At 38.3% G+C, this 23,907-nt stretch overlaps 2 protein-coding genes across 3 annotated transcripts in view; one reads left to right on the forward strand and one right to left on the reverse strand.

The window, feature by feature from the left end:
- The window catches only part of Anapc10 (anaphase promoting complex subunit 10), a 38,000-nt gene extending 36,474 nt beyond the window's left edge, over positions 1 to 1,526 (reverse strand). Inside the window, exons 1-2 of one of the 2 annotated variants that reach the window (XM_070022137.1) lie at positions 1,402 to 1,526; positions 389 to 515 (exon numbers count right to left, since the gene is read on the reverse strand). In XM_070022137.1, the coding sequence (XP_069878238.1) occupies positions 389 to 503 (115 nt within the window). In that variant the 5' untranslated portion in view covers positions 504 to 515; positions 1,402 to 1,526. Of the gene's footprint in view, positions 1 to 388; positions 516 to 1,088; positions 1,338 to 1,401 lie in introns of those variants that run through there. The other variant, XM_070022138.1, reaches the window with a different exon arrangement.
- A 121-nt stretch (positions 1,527 to 1,647) lies between these two features.
- Positions 1,648 to 23,558, forward strand: Abce1 (ATP binding cassette subfamily E member 1). The gene is made up of 18 exons (XM_070022139.1): positions 1,648 to 1,754; positions 5,751 to 5,884; positions 6,443 to 6,528; positions 8,339 to 8,436; positions 9,455 to 9,572; positions 9,911 to 10,048; positions 10,391 to 10,460; positions 10,786 to 10,882; positions 11,208 to 11,297; positions 14,020 to 14,141; positions 16,153 to 16,374; positions 17,485 to 17,544; positions 17,637 to 17,695; positions 19,303 to 19,413; positions 19,508 to 19,650; positions 19,773 to 19,895; positions 21,773 to 21,884; positions 23,058 to 23,558. Exons 2-18 carry the CDS (start codon positions 5,782 to 5,784, stop codon positions 23,103 to 23,105), a joined length of 1,800 nt encoding a protein of 599 aa, XP_069878240.1. The 5' UTR covers positions 1,648 to 1,754; positions 5,751 to 5,781; the 3' UTR covers positions 23,106 to 23,558.
- The last annotated feature ends 349 nt before the right edge of the window (positions 23,559 to 23,907 follow it).

The following is a 23,907-nucleotide window of genomic DNA, read 5'->3' on the forward strand; positions in this document are numbered from 1 at the left end:
TCCAGGAATAAAAAAGAAGAGTCTTAGATGCTCTCAAAAAGAATAATTAGAAGAGATATAATGTGTGTGTGTGGGGAGGGGGGAGTGGAATTGGTAATGAAATAGCCTTGACATGTTTTGTTGAAAAATGAACTACACTGCTACCCAAATAAAAAATAAAGGAATTATTTTGGGATACATATCACCAATACAAAATGCTGATCATTTAACAATTGAATCACAGCAGACATAATGGAGGATCAAGAAGAGACCTCATGAGATAAGTAATTAAGTCTTAGGGAGCTATTAGTAAAACAGTTGGTCAGATACATGCACTAACTGAAAATAAATGAAGTTAGGTCAGTGTACAAGGAAACTGTATTAAGCAGCAGGTTTGGTTTTGCTTTACCTGGTTTGCAAGATGAGAGTGACCAAACAGCTTGTGACCCAATTTCCCTTACTGTTCCAGTCCTTTCCAACTGCTTAGGATCAGCTCCAGGAGGAGTCTTGTTTGGTGTGGTCATTTTTTAATTGTTCTATGTAGAAAGAACACATACATTATGTCAGGATCTCAAAATCTTTCCCCAAAAGGTAAAAACAAAACTTTCAGAGAAACATAGATCACAAATATCCCCTTCATCATTCGTGTCTTTTATTAATCTTAGTAAATCGACACGAACATGAAAAAATACTTATCGAGCAGCGAAGAGTGCATTAAACTGATTCAGTTGCGCAGTTACTACTGTTGAATATTATTACAAATACTAAACATAGCGGTGCACCGGTGGCTGACGCCTGTAACCCCAGCTACTCCGGAGGCTGAGGTCTGAGGACCGAGCTTCAAAGCCAGCCTGGATAGAAAGTCCCGGCTCCTCTGTACAACATCAACCATAAAAGCTGTGGCTTAAGTGGTATAGAGCTACAGTCTTGAGCGACTGGTAAAAGCTAGGGGGTAGCGCAAGGGCCCTGCGTTCAAGTCTCACTACCGGCACAAAAATAACTACTACACGAGTCCATCTCCTTTGACACCTCCGGTTGGATCCCAAGGTGTTCCCAAGGCCGCCGCACAAATACTTAATACCCACGAAATACCGGCACGGGCAGCGTACCGTAGGCTTGCGGGAAGGTCCGAATGGCCTGGCCCCTCAAAACCCCTCAAAACGTGGGGCAGAAGTCAACCGCCGGACCTGGGACGGTATGCCACCAAGTACATATAAAACAAGGGGCGAGGGGCAGGAGGACTCGAGTTCACGGACCCCACAGGCGGAGGGAGCGGAGGCCGCGGGACCCCGGCCGGGGCCACAGTTGGCCCCGCTGGACGCGCGGCGAACCCGAGTGACCGAGGCAGCGACGCGTGACGCTCCGAACGCTGAGGAGGCCGCGAATGGAAAGCGAAGAATGAGACCGAGGAGGAGAGCGCACCCGCTTACGTCGGCCCGTTCTCTGGGTCGTGGAAGAACCCACGGCTCACAGCTCAGGTTCTCGGCACCAGCGGAAGCGCGACACTCCCACTCGGCTGGCTGAGGACTGCCAGGCTTCCCCGATGACGTCCAAGAGTGGTCGCCGAGCAATGACGTCAACACACGCCGCTCGCCTTACCTACCGCTAGGGCTCCGCCCCGCGCTCCGTCCGCGCAGGCGCGCTGCGCCCGTGTGGCTCGCGCGAGACGGCGGCTGGGCACCGCCATTTTGGCCGGTGGCTGTAAGAACACGCCGTGTGGTTGAGGGACGCGCCGGCCTTCCCCGTCCCCGCCGCGGGGGGATTGTTCACTCCAGGTACGTGGATGGCTGGGAACGGGGGTCGGCCCCTGGCTGAGGACCTGGTCCCGGAGCCCGTGGCTGGGCCGCTGGGGGTGGCGGCGGCGGCGCGTGGCAGCCGGCTCCGGCCGCACAGCTGGAACCGCCGGGGCGCCTCGCGCGGGGCCGCTGCGGCCCCGGCCCCCCTGCGGCCCGGCCGCCGCCAGAGCGGCGCTGGGAGCCATCCCCCGGCCCGCGGGCGCCGGCCCCGGCGTCCCCGCTCCCTCCGGGGCACCCCCGGGCTTCCGACGCGCTCGCGGTGGCCCAGCGGCCACGCACGCCGCTCCGACGACGGGCATTCCTGGCTTTTTCTTCAGCCCTCGTGGTGACTGCGGGGTGAATCATAGCCTCTTGCCGCCATCAACCCCCCAAGTCCGCCGCCAGACTGGATGGGGAACGGTGGGCTAACGCCCTGCTGCTCTGGCGGAGCGGCGTCCTCCCCCCGCCCCCGAGGCATTTCCCAGCGGTAGGGCCCCACGTCTTGGTTACCTCTTAAACCCCCCCGAGATCAAGGATGGTGCCTTGATCGGAAACAGCTTTAGATGTGCTTTGCAGGGCTTCACATTGCCACAGCTGCGTTCCCACATCCCATGAAGCACGTAAATGGCTTCTCTTCTCCGATGGTAAAATCGATGACTAAGGAGTAACTGTCAAAACAACTTGGTTTATCCTGTTTATTCTTTCTTCCACGAGACTGCTAACTAGGATCAGGGAGTAGTCATTCCTGTAGCGACCACCTGAGGATAGTGTTTTCCCTGCCACCCAAGTCTCTTTAACTGTGTTTAAACAAAGTTTGATCTGCTTAGTTTTCATTACAACCTTGTCCTTCCGCACCTAAAAACTTGAGAACATTTACCAGTTGCTCAAGGGAAGGGACCCATTGAAGTCAGAGGTGTGCGTGTCTCCTACCTTGTTTGGGTACAGTAATCTACGGTAAGCATAAATTACAATGTTGGTGTAATACCAGACCTCTTCCGGTAACAGCAATCTTTTTTTTTTTTTTTTTTTTTTTGTCGGTCGTGGGGCTTGAACTCTGGGCCTGGGCGCTGTCCCTCAGCTCTTCAGCTCAAGGCCAGTGCTCTACCACTTGAGCTACAGCGCCACTTCCGGTTTTTCTGGTGGTTTATTGGAGATAGGAGTCTCACGGTCTCTCCTGCCCGGGCTGGCTTTGAACCGCTATCCTCAGATCTCAGCCTCCTGAGTAGCTAGGATTACAGGCGTGAGCCACCAGCGCCCGGCATGTAACAGCAATCTTATACGTACTTTTATACTGCTTTATAATGATTTTAGTCTTAGGCCGTGAATGCTGTCCTTGTAGGAATCTATATTCATGTTTCTTGAATGATTGTCACTGTTGTGTAAATCAGCTAATTTGCCACCTCTGGTACAGTTGTATACTAAGGCAATCTTTTTTTAAGACAGTTGAAAAATTAGATGAAACGTTTTAGTAGCTTGGCAGAAATAAAATTTAAGCCATTTCATAGTAAAAGGTTAATTTCCTAGTGGGGAAATCTCACTAAGAAGGTAATTTACATTTAAATTAGAGCAATTCCCAGTTTAATAGTTACCTAAATTAACTTCTTGTCTTTTTCTTGCTGATTTTTTTTTGTTGGTATTGTTTTGTTTTTGATAATGAGGGTTCTTTAGGGTTATAATTCAAGTCATTTAAATTTTAAATCTTCCAGATACCTCGACCAGAAGTGATTTTTGTTTGTCAGCCTGACTCAGTTTATTATAGAACTGTTTGGTTCATTGTGGATGACTTTTTTCCCCCAGTTGATAATTAAGTGAATATTTGTATCACATTGGTAATGTGCAAGATCTGGAGTTAATGTAACTTATGAAAAAATGATTTACCACTTAAATCTGCTTTCTCAATTCAGCAGGAATGTTGGAGCTCCTAGTGTGTTAGGGACTGGGCAAGCCTCCTGAAGGAACACAAATCCTCTGGTATCATAGAAATGGAGTACATTCTACTTGGGAAGAGAAAAAATTATGTAGAGTGAATACATGTATATATATGTATATATATGTATATATGTATATATATATATATAAACACACCCATAAATCTATACACGTAAAGGATGAACATATGAAAAATGTATATAACTGGGGCTGGGAAGGTGGCTCAGTGGTAGAGCGCTTGCCTTGCATGCATGAGCCCCTGGGTCCATTCCTCAGCACCATATAAGCAAAAAGGAAAAAAGCCGGGAGTGGCGCTGTGGCTCCAGTGGTAGAGCGCTAGCCTTGAGCTCAAGAGCTGAGGGACAGCGCCCATACCCAGAGTTCAGGCCCCACGACCAGACCCAAAAACAAAAACAAACAAAAAAAAATGTATATAACTATAGAAGTTTCCCTAAGGACTAGTTTAAAAAAAAAGAAAAGAAAAACTGAGCCATGTAATTATGAATAGCACCACCAGCAGTAGGAGCAAAAAGTGTGAAACCTTGAAAGGAGAACCTAATGTGTACTATTCTAGGAACAAAAAAAAGAGCAGATGGAGTTAAACAAGAGTCAGAATAGTTGGAGATCAAATCAGAAAGTTAACAGATGTTGACTGGTAACTTATGGTTAGTCTTAACACTGGCTTTTACTTAGAAGGAAATGAATGACTAGCAGTAGCTAGTGATAACATGTTTAAAGAGTGAGAGGAACCAAAAGTTTATTATTGCATTCTCATGTACTAGACAAGTAATCTTGAAGGGGTAGTGGTTGGAGAAAGTACTATTCAAAATTGGAGTTCAAAATTGGAATGCAATTTTTGGAAGTAACAAGGTCAATGAATATGAGGCTGTGGTAGAGTACATAAGGCTGGAAGAGAGTAATTAATGAACTGAGAGGGCAAGCTGCTAATATACTGATCATCTATGAGCACATTGGAATATCAAAATATCAGGAGTAATAAAAGGATATTAGTAAACTACCAAATAAATGACTGAAGCAATTGGATGGTCTGAGAGGCATAACTTCAAGGAGGAAGGAAAGGTAATCATCTGAGGCGAAATAAAGAGAAAAGATTTGTCCTAGTCTGGCGCTGGTGGCTCAAGCCTGTAATACTAGCTACTCCAGATGCTGAGATCTGCAGTCATGGTTTAAAGCCATCCCAGACAGAAATGCTTGAGACACCTCTTTCTCTCCAATAAAACTACTCAGAAAAGGCCAAAGTTGCACTGTGGCTCAAGTGGTAGACCCCTAGCCTTAAGCGTAAAGAGGCTCAGGGAAAACACCCAGGCCCCAGAATTAGCTGAAAAAAAAAGAAAAAAAAATTGTCCTGTTCCATTGATGGCTTTGGAAAAAGACTTTGAGAGGTCCCAGGAAAGTAGTCTTATCAAAATAGATGAGAGTTGAGGATCACAGGAAAAGCAAATGGGAAGTGAGGTCTGTAAATTAATAGTCATTTGGCTTCAGATTGGCTCGTTGTATATGAGGGTAAATTGGCGTGGAAGGCACTTTGTAGTATTACTTAATCACCATTCTAATGAAATTAACATCTGCACCAGTGTCAGTATTACAGAAGAGTAATAAGTCTGCTTTGATCTGCATGCCATGACACTGTTTATATCAAGACTTATAAAACTTTGAAATTGAGCACAAATTCTTGTTTTGCTGGTTCTCAACTATTCTTTATAGTAAATACTGAAGTATCATACCATTTAATTTGTTAGATCTTTTTTTGTCACTGTTTAGAAAGTTTCCTGTGTATCTGTGTATTGTTAAATATAGTCATACGTGTTTTCTGTTACTATTTTAAGTGACAAGGTTGTCTTTTCTACATCTTAAGATTATATTAAATTTTGTTTCTCTAACCTTAGTACATTATTTTAACTATTTTTTTAAAAAGCTCTTGTTTTGTACTAATCATAACATCTCCATAGGAGGAATACTTGTATCATCCATTGTAACTTTTGATGAATTATTTTTCTGAAGTAATTGCATTGAATTTACCCTAATCTTTAAATTTTTCTTTAATAGAAGAACTGGATATTCTTACTTTCTTGCAATTATGGCAGACAAATTAACAAGAATTGCTATTGTCAACCATGACAAATGTAAACCTAAGAAATGTCGACAGGAATGCAAAAAGAGTTGCCCTGTGGTTCGAATGGGTAAGTTATTCTGTGGATTATCTAAGGATAAAAAAAGGTTTGAAGCTAGGTGCTGGTGGCTCATACCTATAATCCTAGCTACTCAGCAAAATGAAATATGAGGATCGTGGTTTGAAGCAGCCCAGGCAGAAAAACCCGTGAGACTCTTATCTCCTATTAGTGATCAGAAAAATTGAATTAGAACTGTGGCTCAAGTGGTGGAGATTTGACCACAAAAGCTCAGGAACAGTGCCCAGGCCCTGCGTTTTCAAGCATCAGGACCAGCAGAAAAAATGTGTGCATGTGTCTGTGTTTTAAGCTTTGTTGTGTTTTTACTAAACTATGTTCTTCCCCATTAGTAAGTTAAACAAAACAATAGTCATCTGCCTATAGCTATCAGGATTTTTATTTCTATAAACTCAAAAATTTAAGTCAGAAGTTTACCCCCACATAGCACGAATTAAGGCATTGTCTCAGATGTATTTTTGTTGTACTCTATTTTGTAGATCTATTCTGTGCAATGTTTAGAACATCCTAAAAGGGCAAGGGAAATTAAATTGTATGTTTTTTCTTTACCAGGAAAACTATGCATAGAGGTTACACCTCAGAGCAAAATAGCATGGATTTCTGAAACTCTTTGTATTGGTTGTGGTATTTGTATTAAGGTGAGTGAAAATATTTCATTTAGGATCAAATATGTAATCCAAAAGTCAGATCTTAAAATTGTGAATACTTATTTTTAAAGTTAAAGTATAGGGCAGATGTGTTACATATATTTAGGAAAGTGGCATTTTTATGGCAATGCTGTTGCTTTTTTAATTCAGTAAGCCATGCTTTTAGGAAGTTATTCTTGCCATAGTTATCTTTTAATATGCTTCAGCGTGGCTTTACCAAAATGTTTTGGATATGTATATATATATGTACATAAGCATGAATAACATATTTCATGTTTTTCATGTCTTTAAACTACTTTTAAGCAGAAATGAACACATGATCAAAATTTTAAAATTTAATTCTTAAGTGCCACTTCTGCTCTACCAAGGCATGCTTCTGCACATTTATCCCAATAAGGAAATTTTTAAAGAGCTTAGTTCATTTCTGTTTCACTAAATAATTTGACTTTTGACTTATGACTGCTTAAATTTCCATCTTTAGTTCATAAGAAAAATAGAGGAAACATTGTATAAAATTCTTAATTTAGATATTTTTATTTGTAGGTAATATAAAAAGGAACTTCACCAGAGTATGGATACCATCCTATAAATTGTTCAAATAAACCATAGGTATATTCTACTTCAGTTTCTGAATCCTTGGTTAAGTATCCAGAAAAAATTACATGGATACCTGAGAGTATTTTCTTCCCTTGTTTTGAAAATAAACTGGAAATACTTCTTAAGTGAATATTTGCTCATCTTTTATTACATATGCCTGCATATACCCTAAGTGCTGGTATTTTTTTTCTTACTATAAAAAAATGATATTCCAAATATTTGGATATGCCTTTTTGTAACTAAACACATACTGATGTTGTGAATCCTATTTGAAGATAGGAAGGTAACATGAATAATTTCTGAGCATTAAGATAATTCACTTTATTTATAAGCAGTGTGAGTATGTTTTTTTCAATGTGGAATTAGAGAAGTTTAAAATCGGTTTATAGCCTATAAGTGTTTTATGTACAGTGATGAAAAAGAAATTGTAGCTATTTTAGTTCTTTATATTAGAAAGGGGAATATGGGGTTTAAGCTCACACTTCCCAAGTTGATGATCTACCTGAGCCACCTCAACCCTATGAATATAAATTGTAGCAAAACTAATGATTGTTTTGGTTAGAAGGTAGTGAATATTAGAAGACAAAAGAGGTTTTGTTTCAGTTCTTTATTCTTACAGTTTATAAAATAGATCAGTCTCTTGAGTTCAGTGAACATGTTCACTAACAAATCTAGAATACAAGATTATACTTTTTGGATGTGCCTATATGATTATTATTGTCTATACTTCTGAGATATTTCTCTACCTACAATACCACTTTAGTGACTTTGGTTCCGTGGACATTCGTCTGATGATTAAATATTTTGGATATGATTTTCTATGAATGTTTTCTTTTCAAATGTGAATTATCATTTAAACTTGTAAGTCACACACGAAGGCATTGATCTTGGCCTGTACATAAACTCTAATTATTGGTAAGATGGAAACAAACCTGTAACAATCTAGAATGTAAGAGGTTTTACCTAAGGTAGGAAAGGAAGCATACCGGGACGGGAATAATTAAAGGAAGTAAAAAAGTACCTGCTACAGACATGAGTATTAAACTCATTTAAATCATTTAAACTCATTAAATGAGTTTAGACTAAATGAGTATTTTATATCTCTTTATGAAACTCCCATGTTTGGAAGATTGCATATAAAAATCTTAATCCTTTTTAGTAATGTATGCTTCTAAAAATTAATACAATATTCTTTACATAACAGAAATGCCCCTTTGGCGCCTTATCAATTGTCAATTTACCAAGCAACTTGGAAAAGGAAACAACACATCGATACTGTGCCAATGCCTTCAAACTTCACAGGTATGTTTTCCAGTCAGTGTCCTTCTAGTCAGTGTTAGGTCAAGTTAAATACACTTGGAATTTTCAGAGAAATGAAAAGAAACAAATTAACATACCAAAGGTAAATTGAATGTTAGGGCATCATACAGAGTTATGGATATATGCTGTGTACATTTTATATGTGTGTATACTATCTATGTATAGATATGTATATGCTAGTGATTCATTCTGTTCTTTTTAGTCCTGGTCTTTTAAACAACTATGAATGCCGTGTTTTAATCCATTTTAATTACAATTTCTGGGTTTAGGAACTCAGTTTAAGCACGTGGAAAGTTACAAGCTCTTTTCAGACTGAAAATCACTATTGTTCACAGAACCCTATGACCCTCTGTCCCCCCTCCCCCAAGTAGCTTTTAAGGCAATTTGCCTTTGATTCTTTTTTTTAATCCATTAATTTTATGACCTACAAAGAATAGCATTCTGAATTTAGACATATTAAATCACAAAGTCCTTAGTTGTTTGAGGTTTTTATCTGCTGATTAGTAATATTTTGAATCTGGGAATCTAGACTTTACTAATGAAAAGGTATTTTTCAACCTGCCAGCTTTAAGGGCCAACTGCATCAAAGAGAAAAAAGTGATATTTCTGGTTGATGTGGCACTTCTCTCCTTGTAAGTAAAAGGCAGGCTAGGAATTTTTTTAAATGTAAGTGTGAGGTTGCACCTGCTATGAAGTTTTTTACCAAAGCATTTTGTTGAGCATTAAAATGAACCTTAAATATAAAGAAGAAATGTTACTTTATAATGTTTTAAATAAGAATTACGTAAACAGAATTTTATGGATGCATTTCTAACACTTAACAGTTTTATCTTGGCTGTTTATTTCCTAATAGTCAATAATATCTGTCAGATTTTTTAGCTTATTAATGGATGTATGTGATGTGCAAATGCATCATTTTATTGTTGGGTAGGTGGTTGTTGTTGTTGTTTTGCTGTCTATATAAGTCTGAGTTGTGTTTTGTTTTTGTATATTTTAACAGATTGCCAATCCCTCGTCCAGGTGAAGTTTTGGGATTAGTTGGAACTAACGGTATTGGAAAGTCTACTGCATTAAAGATTTTAGCAGGAAAGCAAAAACCAAACCTTGGCAAATATGATGTATGTATTAACAGAAATTTTATGTTTTGGGATGCTTTTATTAGAGTATGAAGAAAGAAATACTGGGTTTAATGTTCTTATTTTGAAGATAAATTGTGACTTTAATTCTGAGGAACTATTAACAATGCTCTTTCATTTTTTAACTGAAATACTTTGCTACCAGTTAATTGAAAATATTTTATTTCCTCAAATTTCTTTGAAATTAAATCTTTCCCCCACCTCTTCGTAAAATTAACTTGGAAGCCTCGTATTGTATATGTTTTGTTTTACATAGTACTCATCCTTGTTTTAGTTGTAGTATTAATGTAAATTTAGGTCACTGTTATGTATATTTTTAGGATCCTCCTGACTGGCAGGAAATTCTGACTTACTTCCGTGGATCAGAATTACAAAATTACTTTACCAAGATTCTAGAAGATGATCTAAAAGCCATTATCAAACCTCAATATGTAGACCAGATTCCCAAAGCTGCTAAGGTCAGTTACTTGTTAAAAAGAATGGATACAGGGCTGGGAAGGTGGCTCAGTGGTAGAGTACTTGCCTTGCATGCTTGAGGCCTTGGGTTCGATCCCTCAGCACCACATAAGCAGAAAAAGCTGGAAGTGGTACTTTGGCTCAAGTGGTAGAATGCTAGCCTTGAGCTGAAGGGCTGAGGGACAGCACCCAGGCCAGGAGTTCATGCGCCACTACCTGCAAAAAAATAAAAGAATTGGATACATTATAGAATTTATATCAAAGGACACTGACTAGTTTTACTTTGTTCCTTTTACTACTAGTGAAGGAAAATAACAGCAGTTATATCTTATATATTATGACAGGGAACGGTAGGGTCTATTTTAGACCGAAAGGATGAAACAAAAACACAAGCAATTGTATGTCAACAGCTTGGTAAGTGCTTATTTTGTATGTGTTGTGTTTTCTGGGTTTTTTGTTTGTTTTCAAGATGTTGTACAAAAAGGCTTTTCAGTTCAAGTTAGATTATAAGTTCAGTGTGTCTTGAACAATGTACATATGTTTTAATAGACTATACTTAGGAGCCACAAAGCATACATCTTTGTATATACATTATTAAAATAAGTGGGCAATTCCTATTGTTATATATTGTTGTTGTATACAACTTCTAAGTAAAACTCAGTGATGACATTCAGTCTACATTTTGCCAGAAGAGGTAAAGTGGAGTTTGAATGCAATGCCTCTTACTTGTTTTTTCTAGATTTAACGCACTTAAAAGAGCGAAATGTTGAAGATCTCTCAGGAGGAGAGTTGCAGAGATTTGCTTGTGCTGTTGTTTGCATACAGAAAGCTGATATGTAGGTTACTTTTCAAGTCTTATACATCATAAGAGAAATGCTCTTTGAACTACTTGAGATAAAGAATTTTTTAAGTCAATTTATAAGTAACCCTTATCTGAGAGGTTCTCAAACTGTCTATCCATTTCCCTTTTTGTAATTGTTTTCTTCTACTTCTGAAGAAAATGTAGAAAATTCTACCACTAAAGATAGCCTCTCTTCATTAGTATTTGAGGAGATCTTTGTTAACTCAGAAGCTATTGGTGCTACACTGCTTTAAAACACCACATAAGACACAATTATATCAGATGTATCTCAATGTAGTAATTGCTGTTTGTTTTCTTAGTTTCATGTTCGATGAGCCTTCTAGTTATCTAGATGTCAAGCAACGTTTAAAGGCTGCCATTACCATCCGATCACTAATAAATCCAGACAGGTAAGTATAGCTCTGGAGTATTTCTGTATTAAAATTTTCTTTTTTCTTTCTTTTTTAGATTTAGATGTTGTGAACATATATATGTTGTTCATCTCTGTTACTTATAGCTATCACCAGAATTTATCTTTCTCTACACTGGGCTACTTGGGAAGCAGAGATCAGAGCGTGGCAGCCGAGCCCAGTCCAAGCATAAAGGAAAGCAATTTGTAGACAGCTGACTTTTATTTCCTTTTGCACATGTTTAGGCAACTCATTAGGCAGTACATCATGTACTTTTAGTGAATAAATTTAAAACTAAACAAGACTTTCAGAAGAATAGGAAGGGGGGGAAGAGGTATGGAACAACCTCAGAATGAATGCAATAGTGAGAGAAAGTCATACCATAAAAGAGATGACAGTAGTTCTCTTAAGAGAGTTGTAATAGGGCAAGACAAATTAGATTCTCAGATACATAAGAATATGTTACATGTTTGTCCCATTTTCTGATATGAGCTGATCGTATAGATTAATCCATATATAGTGATACATTGGTGAAAAAGAGCCACAGGATTTTGGAGATGATTAGATAAACATCTCAGCAGGTAGAGAAGTAGAAAAAGGAAATACGATAGAGTTTTAGAGTTCAAATTGAACCTTACAAGGTTTCCTGATGTTAATAGTAGAGGGTAAATTGTTTACAATACAGATTTCTTACTATGCTATAGAATTGTGTTCCCACATTCTCACAAAATAGTGGCAGACTGCAATAAAATTTTGGACTTCTGTCTTTATGAATATTATTTGTCAGGGATAGAAAGAGAAGGATTGACAAGTATCATTTCACATATTTACAAAAGAGGTCCAAGAGTAAGAAACTATTTGCATAGCAACAAAGGTATTAAAGTGGATAGCACGTGAGATGGGCCTTGAATAAAACTTGAGTATAAATACACAGGATGTCAGCAGGAAGTAGCCAGAGAGAATCCGCGCCCTATTTCTGCTCCTAGTCTGCGCCCTAGTCTGTTCCTGGATGGTGAGCAGACTCCACCCTCCTTGCAGCAAAGTCTCCACCCAGTATCTGTGTTACCTAGGCAACTGGGACACCTGGAAGAGGTCACATCTGCATCTGCTAAGGTCACATCTGAATTTGATGTGGCCACACCTTTCTCCACCCATACCCTAGATAAGGCCTACCCCAGGCCCAGACGCTCTCTCTGCTCTCTCTGCTTCTTTTCTAGCTCTTTCTTAGCTCTTTCCTTCTCTTTCCCAGCTCCCTTCTCTTTTCTAGCTCTCTCTCTGCTCTTTTCTCGCTCTTTCTCAGCTCTTTCCTTCTCTTTACCAGCTCTCCCAGCTCTCTTTCCCAGACCTTTCCCCACCACATGGAGGACCAAGATGGCCTGTTGCCAGCCAGAACGATGAATAAACCTCCTTACCTGAAAAAAAAAAAAGATCTTGGCACGAGACTGTTTAGGAAAAAGAATAGCCCATACAGCATATGAAACATGAAAAGCAAGCTATTCACGAGGGAAAAAGTCTAGTTACTGTAACTTGGTAGAATACATCCTCAAGGCCCTGGGTTTGATACTCAGCACTGCTGGGGGGAAAGTTTAAAAAAGCTCATATTCCCTATATATAAATAAAGTAATAGCTAAATTTAAGGAAAGTCTTGGAAGGCCATGTATCTTGTGTAATTGAGATAGACATCAGAGAACCTAGATATGGCAGGACTAGCAAAAGTCTACATAGTATTGTAACTTGTTATATTTAATAGTATTTAACTATGAGAGCCTGAACTAGAACTCAGGAGAGATGAAAAGGTTGAAACTGATATATTCAGAGTTAACAATATTATTAAGGAAGATAAGTCAGGCATTTTTTTGTGGAAGTGACTGCTTTATTAAAGATTTGGACTGTCAGTATCGAAATAACTTCAACTAATTTGAAGTAATAAAGTACTAGTTCCTTGAGTAGCTTTTGTGCTATCAGTACTTTATCACTTAAGTCACACTAGCCTACCTCATTCAAAAAGTGTTTTGGTACACACTGACCTGCTTCTGACCTTCACTAGGTCTCATGTGAAGAACATAGTTTGCCATATTGTCTTGTTGCTGATATTATTTGAGAGCCCCCATCTTGCCTTGTAAATTCGAGGTTCTTGGATAAAGAGTTCTGTTTTTTAGGCATCTCCTACTACAAGCTTGCACAAGGCAGGAAAATGAGAGGGCTAAATGTATATCTTGAGTAGCAGAAAATCCATCTGAATGCAGTGTAAATTGTTACACTTTGTAACATTTACATTTCATATGTAAACTTTTGTGTTAGCTGGTAATTTAATTGATAAAAATGAATAAATACCATTAATGAGCCTTAAAATCTTTTCATTCTTTTTTTTTTTTCCCTTGGTCATGGGGCTGAACTCGGCCTGGGCGCTGTCCCTCAGCTCTTCAGCCAACACCCTACCACTTGAGCCACAGCACCACTTCAGCCTTTTCTGCTTATTTGTTGCTGAGGAATCGAACCCAGGGCCTCATGCATGCGAGGCAAGCACTCTTCCACTGAGCCACCCTCCCAGCTCCCTTTAAAGTCTTTCTTAGCATTAATGATTTTTTATACTTTTAGTTTTTAAAAGTAAAACTTCCTAAAATTTAGAATTGATGTAGTTGTTAAGAAATAGGTATATGAAAGATTTAGCTAATTATACGTGTCATGTTAAATTTAAAAGTGACAGTCTTTTGATTTTCAGATACATCATTGTGGTGGAGCATGACCTCAGTGTGTTAGACTATCTCTCTGACTTCATCTGCTGTTTGTATGGTGTGCCGAGTGCTTATGGTGTTGTAACCATGCCTTTCAGTGTAAGAGAAGGTAACTGAAAAAACTATTTTAGACATATGCTGTATTCTCCTCTACTCCAATGCTTAGAAAAATTGTTCTCATGAAGTCATTTTATCTTGCTCTAATATTTATACAAAGGAGTGATCTCTTGGAATTAATCTCTGGGGAAATTTAATATATTTAATAATACATTTTAAAGATGATACACATCAGTTGCTCTAGAAAAAGTATTTCCTTTTTTGAAGCATTTTCCATTGGGTGTGTATAATTTCCCAGCCCGACACTGGTGGCTCATGCCTGTAATCCTACTTGCTCAGGAGGCTGAGATCTGAGGATAGCAGTTCAAAGCCAGCGAGTACAATTAACCAGTTAACCTCCAGAAAACTGGAAGTGGCGCTGTGGCTCAAGTGATAGAGCACTAGCCTTGAGCTGAAGAGTTGAGGGACACCGCCTAGGCCCAGAGTTCAAGCCCTTCAATCAACCGAATAAAACAAATTTCGCTGTTTTTGCTATGTTGTAAATATTGTATATTTTGGCTTCTGTGGTATTTGTTATCTTGAAATTTGGCTTTGACAGACCAGCACTTTAACAAACTCTTAAAATGCATTCAGTGCTCATATTATTTTCACATTTCAAATATATCTCCAAACTACCATAAATTCATGGAAGAAAAATGTCTAGGCCTGAGAAGGTGGCTCAGTGGTAGAGTGCTTGCCTAGCATGCTTGAAGCCCCGGGTTCGATTTCCTCAGCCCCACAGAAGCAGAAAAGGCCAGAAGTGGTGCTGTGAATCAAGTGGTAGAGCACTAGCCTTAAGCTGAAGAGCTGAGGGACGGCGCTCAGGCCCTGAGTTGAGGCCCCACGACCAACCAAAAATAAGAAAAAAGTCTAGATAGTTTAAAAAGTATACTAAAGCTTATATTTACTTCCTTTTTTTCAGAAAAGTGGGACTTCCTGATTTCTTCCTTTGTTTTCTTGCCTGTGCAGATTAACAAAGAGTAGAAACTAGAGGCCAGTGAGGGCCCTGAAACAGATAGTATATTCCACACCTTGCATATCTTTGCTTTGCCTTTCTTTTTGTCCATCAGCTGCTCCTGTCTTATTGCGTATTCCCTTAATTCATAGATTGAGCACTTAGACTAAATCGCTATAATTTCTTCACTTTTAACTTTACATTAATAATTAAGGTAAAAATGTTGATTTTGGCTAACTAGTTGTAGTTTTGTTTGTTGTGTCAGCTGTTTTGAAGACACAGGCCCCCTACTGTAGTTCTGAATGCCAACATGAAAACATCTTTTCAAGACTTTCCAAACTAAAACTACTATCTTTTTCTTCACCGTTATATAGGAAACACTGAAAAACAGATCTTTCTTTATTTCTGAGTAAATTCACTTTTTCTCTTCTGTATGCCTGCAATCGTTGATCTTACAAGTTTAGTAAGGAGGAAATTTTCACCTACAATGGTACTTCACTGTTATTTATTATAATCTTTCAAAATAATCATGAATATACCTTTAAGCAAAAAAAGTTACCTCATTTTCTTGTGAAACTACAAAATGAATCTGAAAAAATACAGTGAATTCATTGTTATCTTCTATATACAGTTGAATGCTTATGGTGTTTAAAAAATTATTCCCAAACTATTTTAGTGTTAAATAAGCTTGTGAAAATAACTGTATTCTTACATGGTATTCATTTAAGGAAAAATGAGTTCTTATGTAAGCAATATAGCAAAAATTACATTTGTGCTGGGGTTTTTTGCATAAAATTTGGTATAAACAAGTAGTAAGTAATCTTAAGTTACCTAATTAAGTGACTCTCATATGAGTGTGTGAGTTGAGGTTCTTTTAGGTATATACAGAGATGTATGTAAACTTCTTAAACTTAATATTAAGCTTACATTGCTTAAACATAAAAAACCATACGGAGACCTGAAGATTATCAAAAAGTCCATAGAAATTTAAAATCTGTATCTAGATTGTTCCCAGGAATTAGTCTTTAAGTTATCTTTGCTAACATCATGGCAATTTTCTTCTCAACAGGTATAAACATTTTTCTGGATGGCTATGTTCCAACAGAAAACTTGAGGTTTCGAGATGCATCACTTGTTTTCAAAGTGGCTGAGACAGCCAATGAAGAAGAAGTTAAGAAGATGTGTATGTATAAATATCCAGGGATGAAGAAAAAGATGGGAGAATTTGAGCTAGCGATTGTGGCTGGAGAGTTCACGGATTCTGAAATCATGGTGATGCTGGGGGAAAATGGTAAGTTTTGATCACATAACATTGGTTCTGTTTCTCCAGTTATTTCACCTATTCCGTGGTAAACACTGACTAAGTTAGAGGTTAGCAGATGTGTTTACAAGGTACTTCTATTGTACACATATATTTGGAACCTACTCTGTCTGTAAACACAATACCAACTTTTTCTTGGAGCTGGTCCTAGGGCTTAAACTCAGCACCTGGTAATATATCCCTGAGTTTTTGTACTCATAGTTAACACTCTACCACTTGAGCTATAGCTTCACTTTAGACATTTTGATAGTTAATTGGAGATAAGACTGCCAAGGTCTTAACCTGGCCGGGCTGGCTTCAAACATGATCGTCCTGAGTTCGTAGGGCTACAGGTAGAATGAACACTGATGCTCAGCAATACCAACACTTTTCATACTGTGGTCATAACTAAACTGTAATGTGAATTGGACTGCTATATATCAGGTGTTGCTTTATGATTTTAAAAAATTGTATTATAATTGTTCAGCTTACAAAACTGAAAGGAAACTTTTACACATGATTTGCTATACTGGATCAGAATTTTAAATGTGCAGTTTAGCTATTCTATGTGAATAAATGTTAAATAATAGTGTGCATGCAACAAAATGATTGTACTACTCTAATAAATTGTGAAGTTTGATAATGTAGCTAAGTAAAACTATCATAAGACAAACTATAAACTTTGTTCTTACTGTCAAATGGTCATGATAAGATTGGACAAGACCAGGCTATGCTGATTCCTACCTACTTGGGAGGCTAAGATTTGGAGGAGCTTGGTTCAAAGAAAACCGCATGCCGCAGAAAAGTACAAGACTCTTAACCAACAAAGTATGCTGGAATGTGGCTCATGGTAGAGTTGCAGATGCAAGCAAGAAAACTGAGCTGATAAGAAGCTCTGTTTTCAAGTCTTGGTACAACAGTCCCTATCCCCACACACACACACCCCAAAGAAATCAAACAAAAGCCTTATTCCTCCTAATAAGTTTGATACAAAGATTTAGTTTTCCATGAGAATTTCTTAGTTTCAGTTACATATGAGTGGAACATCATGCTTTACTTTGGATATGAAACATCTTTCTGATCAGTTTGTTTTGTTTCCAGGTACTGGTAAGACGACATTTATCAGAATGCTTGCTGGAAGACTTAAACCTGATGAAGGAGGTACTGTCATCCTTTTATTCTGTTCCACAAGCTGGTACTTTAAAATAAACTCTGGGCAATTTTGTGTCTTACGGACCTGTATTGTTTTGTAGGAGAAGTGCCGGTTCTCAATGTCAGTTACAAGCCACAGAAGATTAGTCCCAAATCAACTGTAAGTTGTTGATTTATTTAGTTATGTATTATATGTATGTGCGTATATACACCCACACACATTAAGGGCTGAAGTGCACCTAAATTCATTCTCCCACCAATTTACTGTATTAAACTCTTCCAAATAAAAATTTTTACAGTCCCAGGCTGGCTTAGAATTCACTGTGTAGCCCAAGTTGGTCTTGTTGACTTCCTCATTTGCTAGAATTATAGGCACCACCACTTCCTACTTGGAAAATACTTTTAAAATATTTGTCATCTTTTTCCATAGTGAATCCTTAAATACCAAATATGAGGATCCTCCCCTCCAAAAAAGAAATACAGATAGACAATAAGCACAATGATGAGAATCATTAGTTATTAGGGAAATGCACATCAAAACCAATGAGATAGTACTTCATACCCCACTATGATGATGAAACTCCAAGACAGTAACAGGTGTTGATGACATGAAGAACCTGGAACCTTAACGTTTCTGGAAATGTGAAATGCTGTAGAGCACCTTTGAAAACAAACTGGCCATTCTGCAGAATAGAAGTTCCGCTCATAGCTATACATTCCAAAACAATGAGCACATAACTAGACAAAACTTGACACCAAAACACGAATTTCCCAGTTGTCCATCAGCTGTCATAGATCCATAGAATGTAAAGTTTTTTAGCCATAAAGAAATAAATACTGGTAAGTAGCAGTGTGGATAAAACATGAAATTGTCCTCCTAAAATTAACTTCCTTTGATTTCTGTAGGTGTTTTAATGAGCGTGTGTGTGTGTGTGTGTGTGTGTGTGTTGTGTATTCAATACCTCAACAATAACTACATTATATTTACTTGGAATGGTTTATCTTGCAATAAGTTATCTTTTAAGTTCTCCCTTCCTTCCAAACAACAGATTCCCATGTGAGCATCAAGCAGAAGCTAATGATTCATTTCCCAAAAACTACATAATGCCCAATTTTTCCCTAGGTTCCTGGAAACAGGGTTGTTAATGTGTGAATTTTGCACTGCGAATCTTTGTACTAGATAGAGGAAGGGAAATTCTTCTTGCGGGGCGAGAAACAGTATTGGTATTTGAACTCAGAATCTTGAGCTTAATCAGTTGGTGCTCTGCCACTTGTATCACACCCCCAAACTGTTCTTTCACGGCTTACTTTAGACAAAGTCTAGCAAGTTTTTTGCTTGGGCTGGCCCAATATGAGATCCTTCAAATCTCAGCCTCTTGAGGAGCTAGTATTACAGGCATGAGCCATTCCTGCAAACATTGTGTGACTTTTGAAAGGATGTCTGGCTTGAAGCTCAGGCTGTCCTGCAACTTGCTGTGTACCTCATAGTGTACTCCTCAAGCTATGAACACAAACCACCATACCTGGCATTGCTTATTAAATATTTTATAGCTTTAGAATTATTGCTACCTTTTTCCTTGCTAGACGTAATAGAAAAATCTCAAAACACGCCATAAATGATGGGTAAGCATTAAAAGTCAAATTGGTGTCTGTTAGCTACATATTGAGGGTTTTTTGCTCTATATTCTAGCTTTAGTAATAAGGTTCATTAGTAGAGAGTATTCTGCTGACTTCTTATCATTTAAATACTTTTTCCATGAAAACCAGGGAAGTGTTCGCCAGTTACTACATGAAAAGATAAGAGACGCATACACTCACCCACAATTTGTGACTGACGTGATGAAGCCCCTGCAGATTGAAAACATCATTGATCAGGAGGTACGCTGGCAGAATTCATTTTCATTATTTCTTCTATCTCAGCATTTTAGAATTTGGTTATTTTTAAGTGTTTTTGACAAATGTCTTGAATTAGGTGCAGACCTTATCTGGTGGTGAACTGCAGCGAGTAGCTTTAGCTCTTTGTTTGGGCAAACCTGCTGATGTTTATTTGATTGATGAACCATCTGCGTATTTGGACTCTGAGCAGAGATTGATGGCAGCTCGGGTTGTCAAACGGTAAATATCTTGCTCATAATTGCCTTACCTTAGGGTGCATAAAGGGGCATACATTTGTTCTCAATATAACATTCGAATGTCTTGTGATGCGAGGAATAGAGATTGTCAAACTTGTGTTCTAGCTTTATTCTCCATGCGAAGAAGACGGCCTTTGTTGTGGAGCACGACTTCATCATGGCCACCTATCTAGCAGATCGGGTCATCGTGTTTGATGGTGTGCCATCTAAGAACACAGTGGCAAACAGGTAAAATTGTTACTGCACTTTAATTTACAGTCCACTAGTAAACACAGTCATGAGCAGTGTATATATGTATCTTTTTAATTTAATGACCCAACCAGAAACTTACCATCTTAGTTTGTGTCTCCCAAGATTAGCGATTGACCCAGTGGCACATTGTAGAAGAGTTTTCACTACGAGATAGAATTGTTAGGCCACCCCTCTTTTATTTTTTTTTTCAGCTTTTGTCAAATCTGGTTTTCAAAAAAAAGAAAAGATTTCCCATTTTGTAAATCATCCCTTACAAATTCAGTTTTGGTACATATCAGAAAAGAGATCCAGGCAGGTAATACTCAAGTGGTTGAGCTCACAGTAGATCCCAAGTACTCCATACTAATGTACCACAGGTAAAATGAGTGGTTTTGCCATCCCCTCCTCTCTGTTAACCAGCTGGAGGAGTGCTTGCACAGAACCCTAACGTCAATCAGTTCATGAGGAATTTCATTACCACTGCGCCAGACGTGTATTAGTTGATCCTGACAAAATTATTGCTACATCTTTGACGCATAAGATGGCAGTTTCAAGTGTGGTGGCCAACACCTGGAGTCTTATCCTCCAGTGAGCCTAAGGTCCCGGGAGAGTCATAGTTCAAGGCCAGCCTGGGTAGCAAAAAAATAATGTTTGAAAGACCAACACAAGTCAATAGCTGGGCTTAGGGCACATGGCCGTCATTCATGTGAGGCTGAGATCAGGATGATTGTAGTTCTAGACCAGCATGGGCAAAAAATTCACCAAACTCCATCTTAACAGAAGATGGACATGGCACACACCTACCATCCCGCCTATGGCAGGAAGCATAACAGGAGTACCCAGGCAAAAAGCTAGATCTAGCAATAATAACCAGCGCCAAGAAAGGCAGGAGGAGGTAGTAGACTTTGTGCCTTTGTGCCTAACGAGCTTGAAGACTTGAGTTCAAACCCTAGTATACTACCCCTCAAAAAAAGAAAAGCATTTTCATGTTGCAGCATAATGTTTTCTGGTATTAGGGAGGAATGGAAGTCGCTATTTGAATATTCTCCCAAAAAGTACTGTTTTTCCCAGAGTGTCTTTGTTTTCAACTTCAACTTTCATATTATTGAGAATTAGTGTTTCTTAAAGAAGAAATTTCTTATATATAAAATTTGCTCACCCATAGAATCTGTGTGTATGTGGAATAGTACTTAAAATGGTCCACCTCCGTAATAAGTTGGTGTAATGACTAGATTGGAGCAAAGCACACTGGCTCACTGACTTTAATCCAAGCTACTTGAGAGGCAGAGATCAGAAGGATCATGATTCAAAACCAGCCGAGGCAATAAGTTCACAAGATCCATCTCTAACAAAGGCTGCATATGGTGGCACATGTCTGTCAACCCATCTACACAGGAAGCTTAAATAAGAAAAGGGTACAGGCTGTCCCAGATATAAGCTAGATACTCTTCAAAAACTGACTAAAGCTGGAAGATGGTTCTGGTACTATTTCCTCCCCTGTAAATCTAAACATAGCTTTTTTTAAATTCTTTCTCCACTAAGTGTCAGTTTGAGATTATGAAAATATCCTTCCTCTAGTGATCTTTGTTTTTGAAAGTACTGCTTACAGGGCTAGATGTGTGTCTTAGTAGAAATGGGCTTTAAGTACTGCCAAAAATAAATACTTCAGTTGTTTCTTAGTATATTATACAGGTTAGGTTTATTTTCCATAAAAATATCACCCCTGACAAGCTATTAATAGTCCAAGCAAAGCAATTTCTGAACCTAAGTTTTGAAATACATTATGATTAGGATTAGAGACAGCAATGTTAGTAGTTTTCATTGCAACAGAGATTAAAATTTTATCAAGTTTGGTTTTTATTTTCTCCTCTCAGTCCTCAAACACTTTTGGCTGGTATGAACAAGTTTTTATCTCAGCTGGAAATTACCTTCAGAAGAGACCCAAACAACTATAGACCACGAATAAATAAACTAAATTCAATTAAGGTATGTGGGAAAACTGTCTTAAAGTCACAGGTAACTTCTGCCAGTGTAAATTGTGATACCCAGGATTCAAGGGCTTTTGTCACATTTGTCACTGATGGCATCCTTCAGGCCCTCAGGACAGCAGCACCTGCTGGGATGTTTTTGTTTGTGCATGGACTCGGGCCCAGCTCCTGTCTCTGAATTGCATCTGTTGAACCATGTGAATTGACATGAAAGCTATACTAATTCACAATTAAAACACAATTTAAGCTGGACACTGGTGGCTCATACCTGTAATCCTAGCTACTCAGGAGGCTGAGATCTCAGGATCACGGTTTGAAGTCAGCCTAGGCAGGAAAGTCCTTGAGACTCTTATCTCCAGTAAACAATCAGAAAACCAGAAGTGGCACTATGGCTCAAGTAGTAGAGCACTAGCCTTAAGCTGAAGAGGCCCAGAGTTCAAGTTCAATACCAACAACAAAAGCAATACAGTGTGAGGGACTTTTTTTACATAGTTTTAAGAAAATTATTTTTTTTCTAGACATGATTAAATCCTTCAATGAGCATAAAACTTTAAACAGGTAAACCAGGTTAATCAGCATTGATTTTTTTTTTTTCTGTCGGTAGAACGTAAAATATTTTCTCTTGCAATTGTTTGTCAGCGAAATGTGGCATTGTTTAGATGCCAAAAGTCAACTGTCATACTGAAATTTAAGAATGTGTTATATATTTCTCTACTACAGCATTTGTTTTATTGGTAGTTCTAACATTGCTTCTATACCATGAGGTCTCAGCCTTTAGCAAAGTTCTCTTGCACATAAATGTATTGAGCACCTAACACAGTTCTAGATCCCTTCACCTACTCTTCATAGCCAACATAAAGAAATGACAAGTCCTATCATAAAATTGAAGCATTTTCTCAGTTCTGAGAGGCATAATGAGAAAAAAGATTAAGAATTCTTTTTTATGTATCTAAGCATCTTAGGACTTTGCTTGAATTACTAGTATTGGGGTAAAATATTCTAGTTAACAAGAGTAGTGATCTTGCTTTTGAATAGTGAGCCCTAGGTAGAGGCATAGATGAGGCTGCAGACATTGTTGCAGACAGGAGTGATTTCTTGGATGAAATTCTACCTCTACATGAAAGAGGCATGCTGTTACTGATTTTTGCTGCTTCTCTATTTTATCTTTCAGGATGTAGAACAGAAGAAGAGTGGAAACTACTTTTTCTTGGATGATTAAACTGAATCTGAGAATATCGATAAGCCATTTATTAAAAGAACATTTTCTGGGATTTTTGTTGTATAAAACTTTAATCAGGTTTTATGGCCCCACATACTCTGGAGCTTTGAAGTATGATTTACCTAACATCAAAAGCCAGTTAGATTGTAAATTGTACACACAAAATGGCTCTTTTCTGTTCTTAATGATAAGGCCCTTTTGTGTATAATACGCTAAAATGAAGACTATACAAATTACCTCCAGGTTTTCATGATATATGGCAATATTTTCAGTAGGTATATTATATTTGTGTACCACACACTGACTGGTGTTGCCACATTTAAAAAATCTTGAAGATTTCTATTCTTACCTGGTTGCCAAGTACACCAGTATAATGGAACCTGCCCTATTTTCAAAGCTGGTCAAAGACTACACTGGTAAGATTTGATAAATAAACATCACGATTATATTTGTTATTTGTATGCAGTCTTTGCACTATGCTATCAGTGTGTGATTTCCCAGGAAGATTGTCTACTACAAAACACCATTATTAGAAAATGGTATTTGTTACCAACTTATACATTGCTTTCAATGTTTTTTGGTGCTTTCAGACATCATGAGAAAATATTTCAGCACCTCCTCCACTGGGTAGGGGGAACCCTAACTTTTCAGTTTTTGCATTCTGTAAGATTCTATAATTATTTTCAGTCATTTTTTTAAAACATGTATATAATCACTGATCAAGATGTAGGAGAAGTTATTTCTAAAGAATATTTGTTTCCCTTAAAATTACAGACTAACAGTCCCCTAAGCTGGTGCCTAT

Source organism: Dipodomys merriami, unplaced genomic scaffold (genome assembly GCF_024711535.1).
Source record: "Dipodomys merriami isolate MVZ:Mamm:240054 unplaced genomic scaffold, mDipMer1.0.p SCAF_15, whole genome shotgun sequence".
Taxonomy (NCBI): domain Eukaryota; kingdom Metazoa; phylum Chordata; class Mammalia; order Rodentia; family Heteromyidae; genus Dipodomys; species Dipodomys merriami.

Excerpts from the sequence above, each read along its gene's own strand:
- Abce1 (XM_070022139.1), top strand. The coding sequence starts at position 5,782 with ATGGCAGACAAATTAACAAGAATTGCTATTGTCAACCATGACAAATGT. Across the intron at positions 19,651-19,772 it reads GCAGCTCGGGTTGTCAAACG|CTTTATTCTCCATGCGAAGA; the intron begins GTAAATATCTTG and ends CTTGTGTTCTAG. Across the intron at positions 21,885-23,057 it reads ATAAACTAAATTCAATTAAG|GATGTAGAACAGAAGAAGAG; the intron begins GTATGTGGGAAA and ends TTTATCTTTCAG.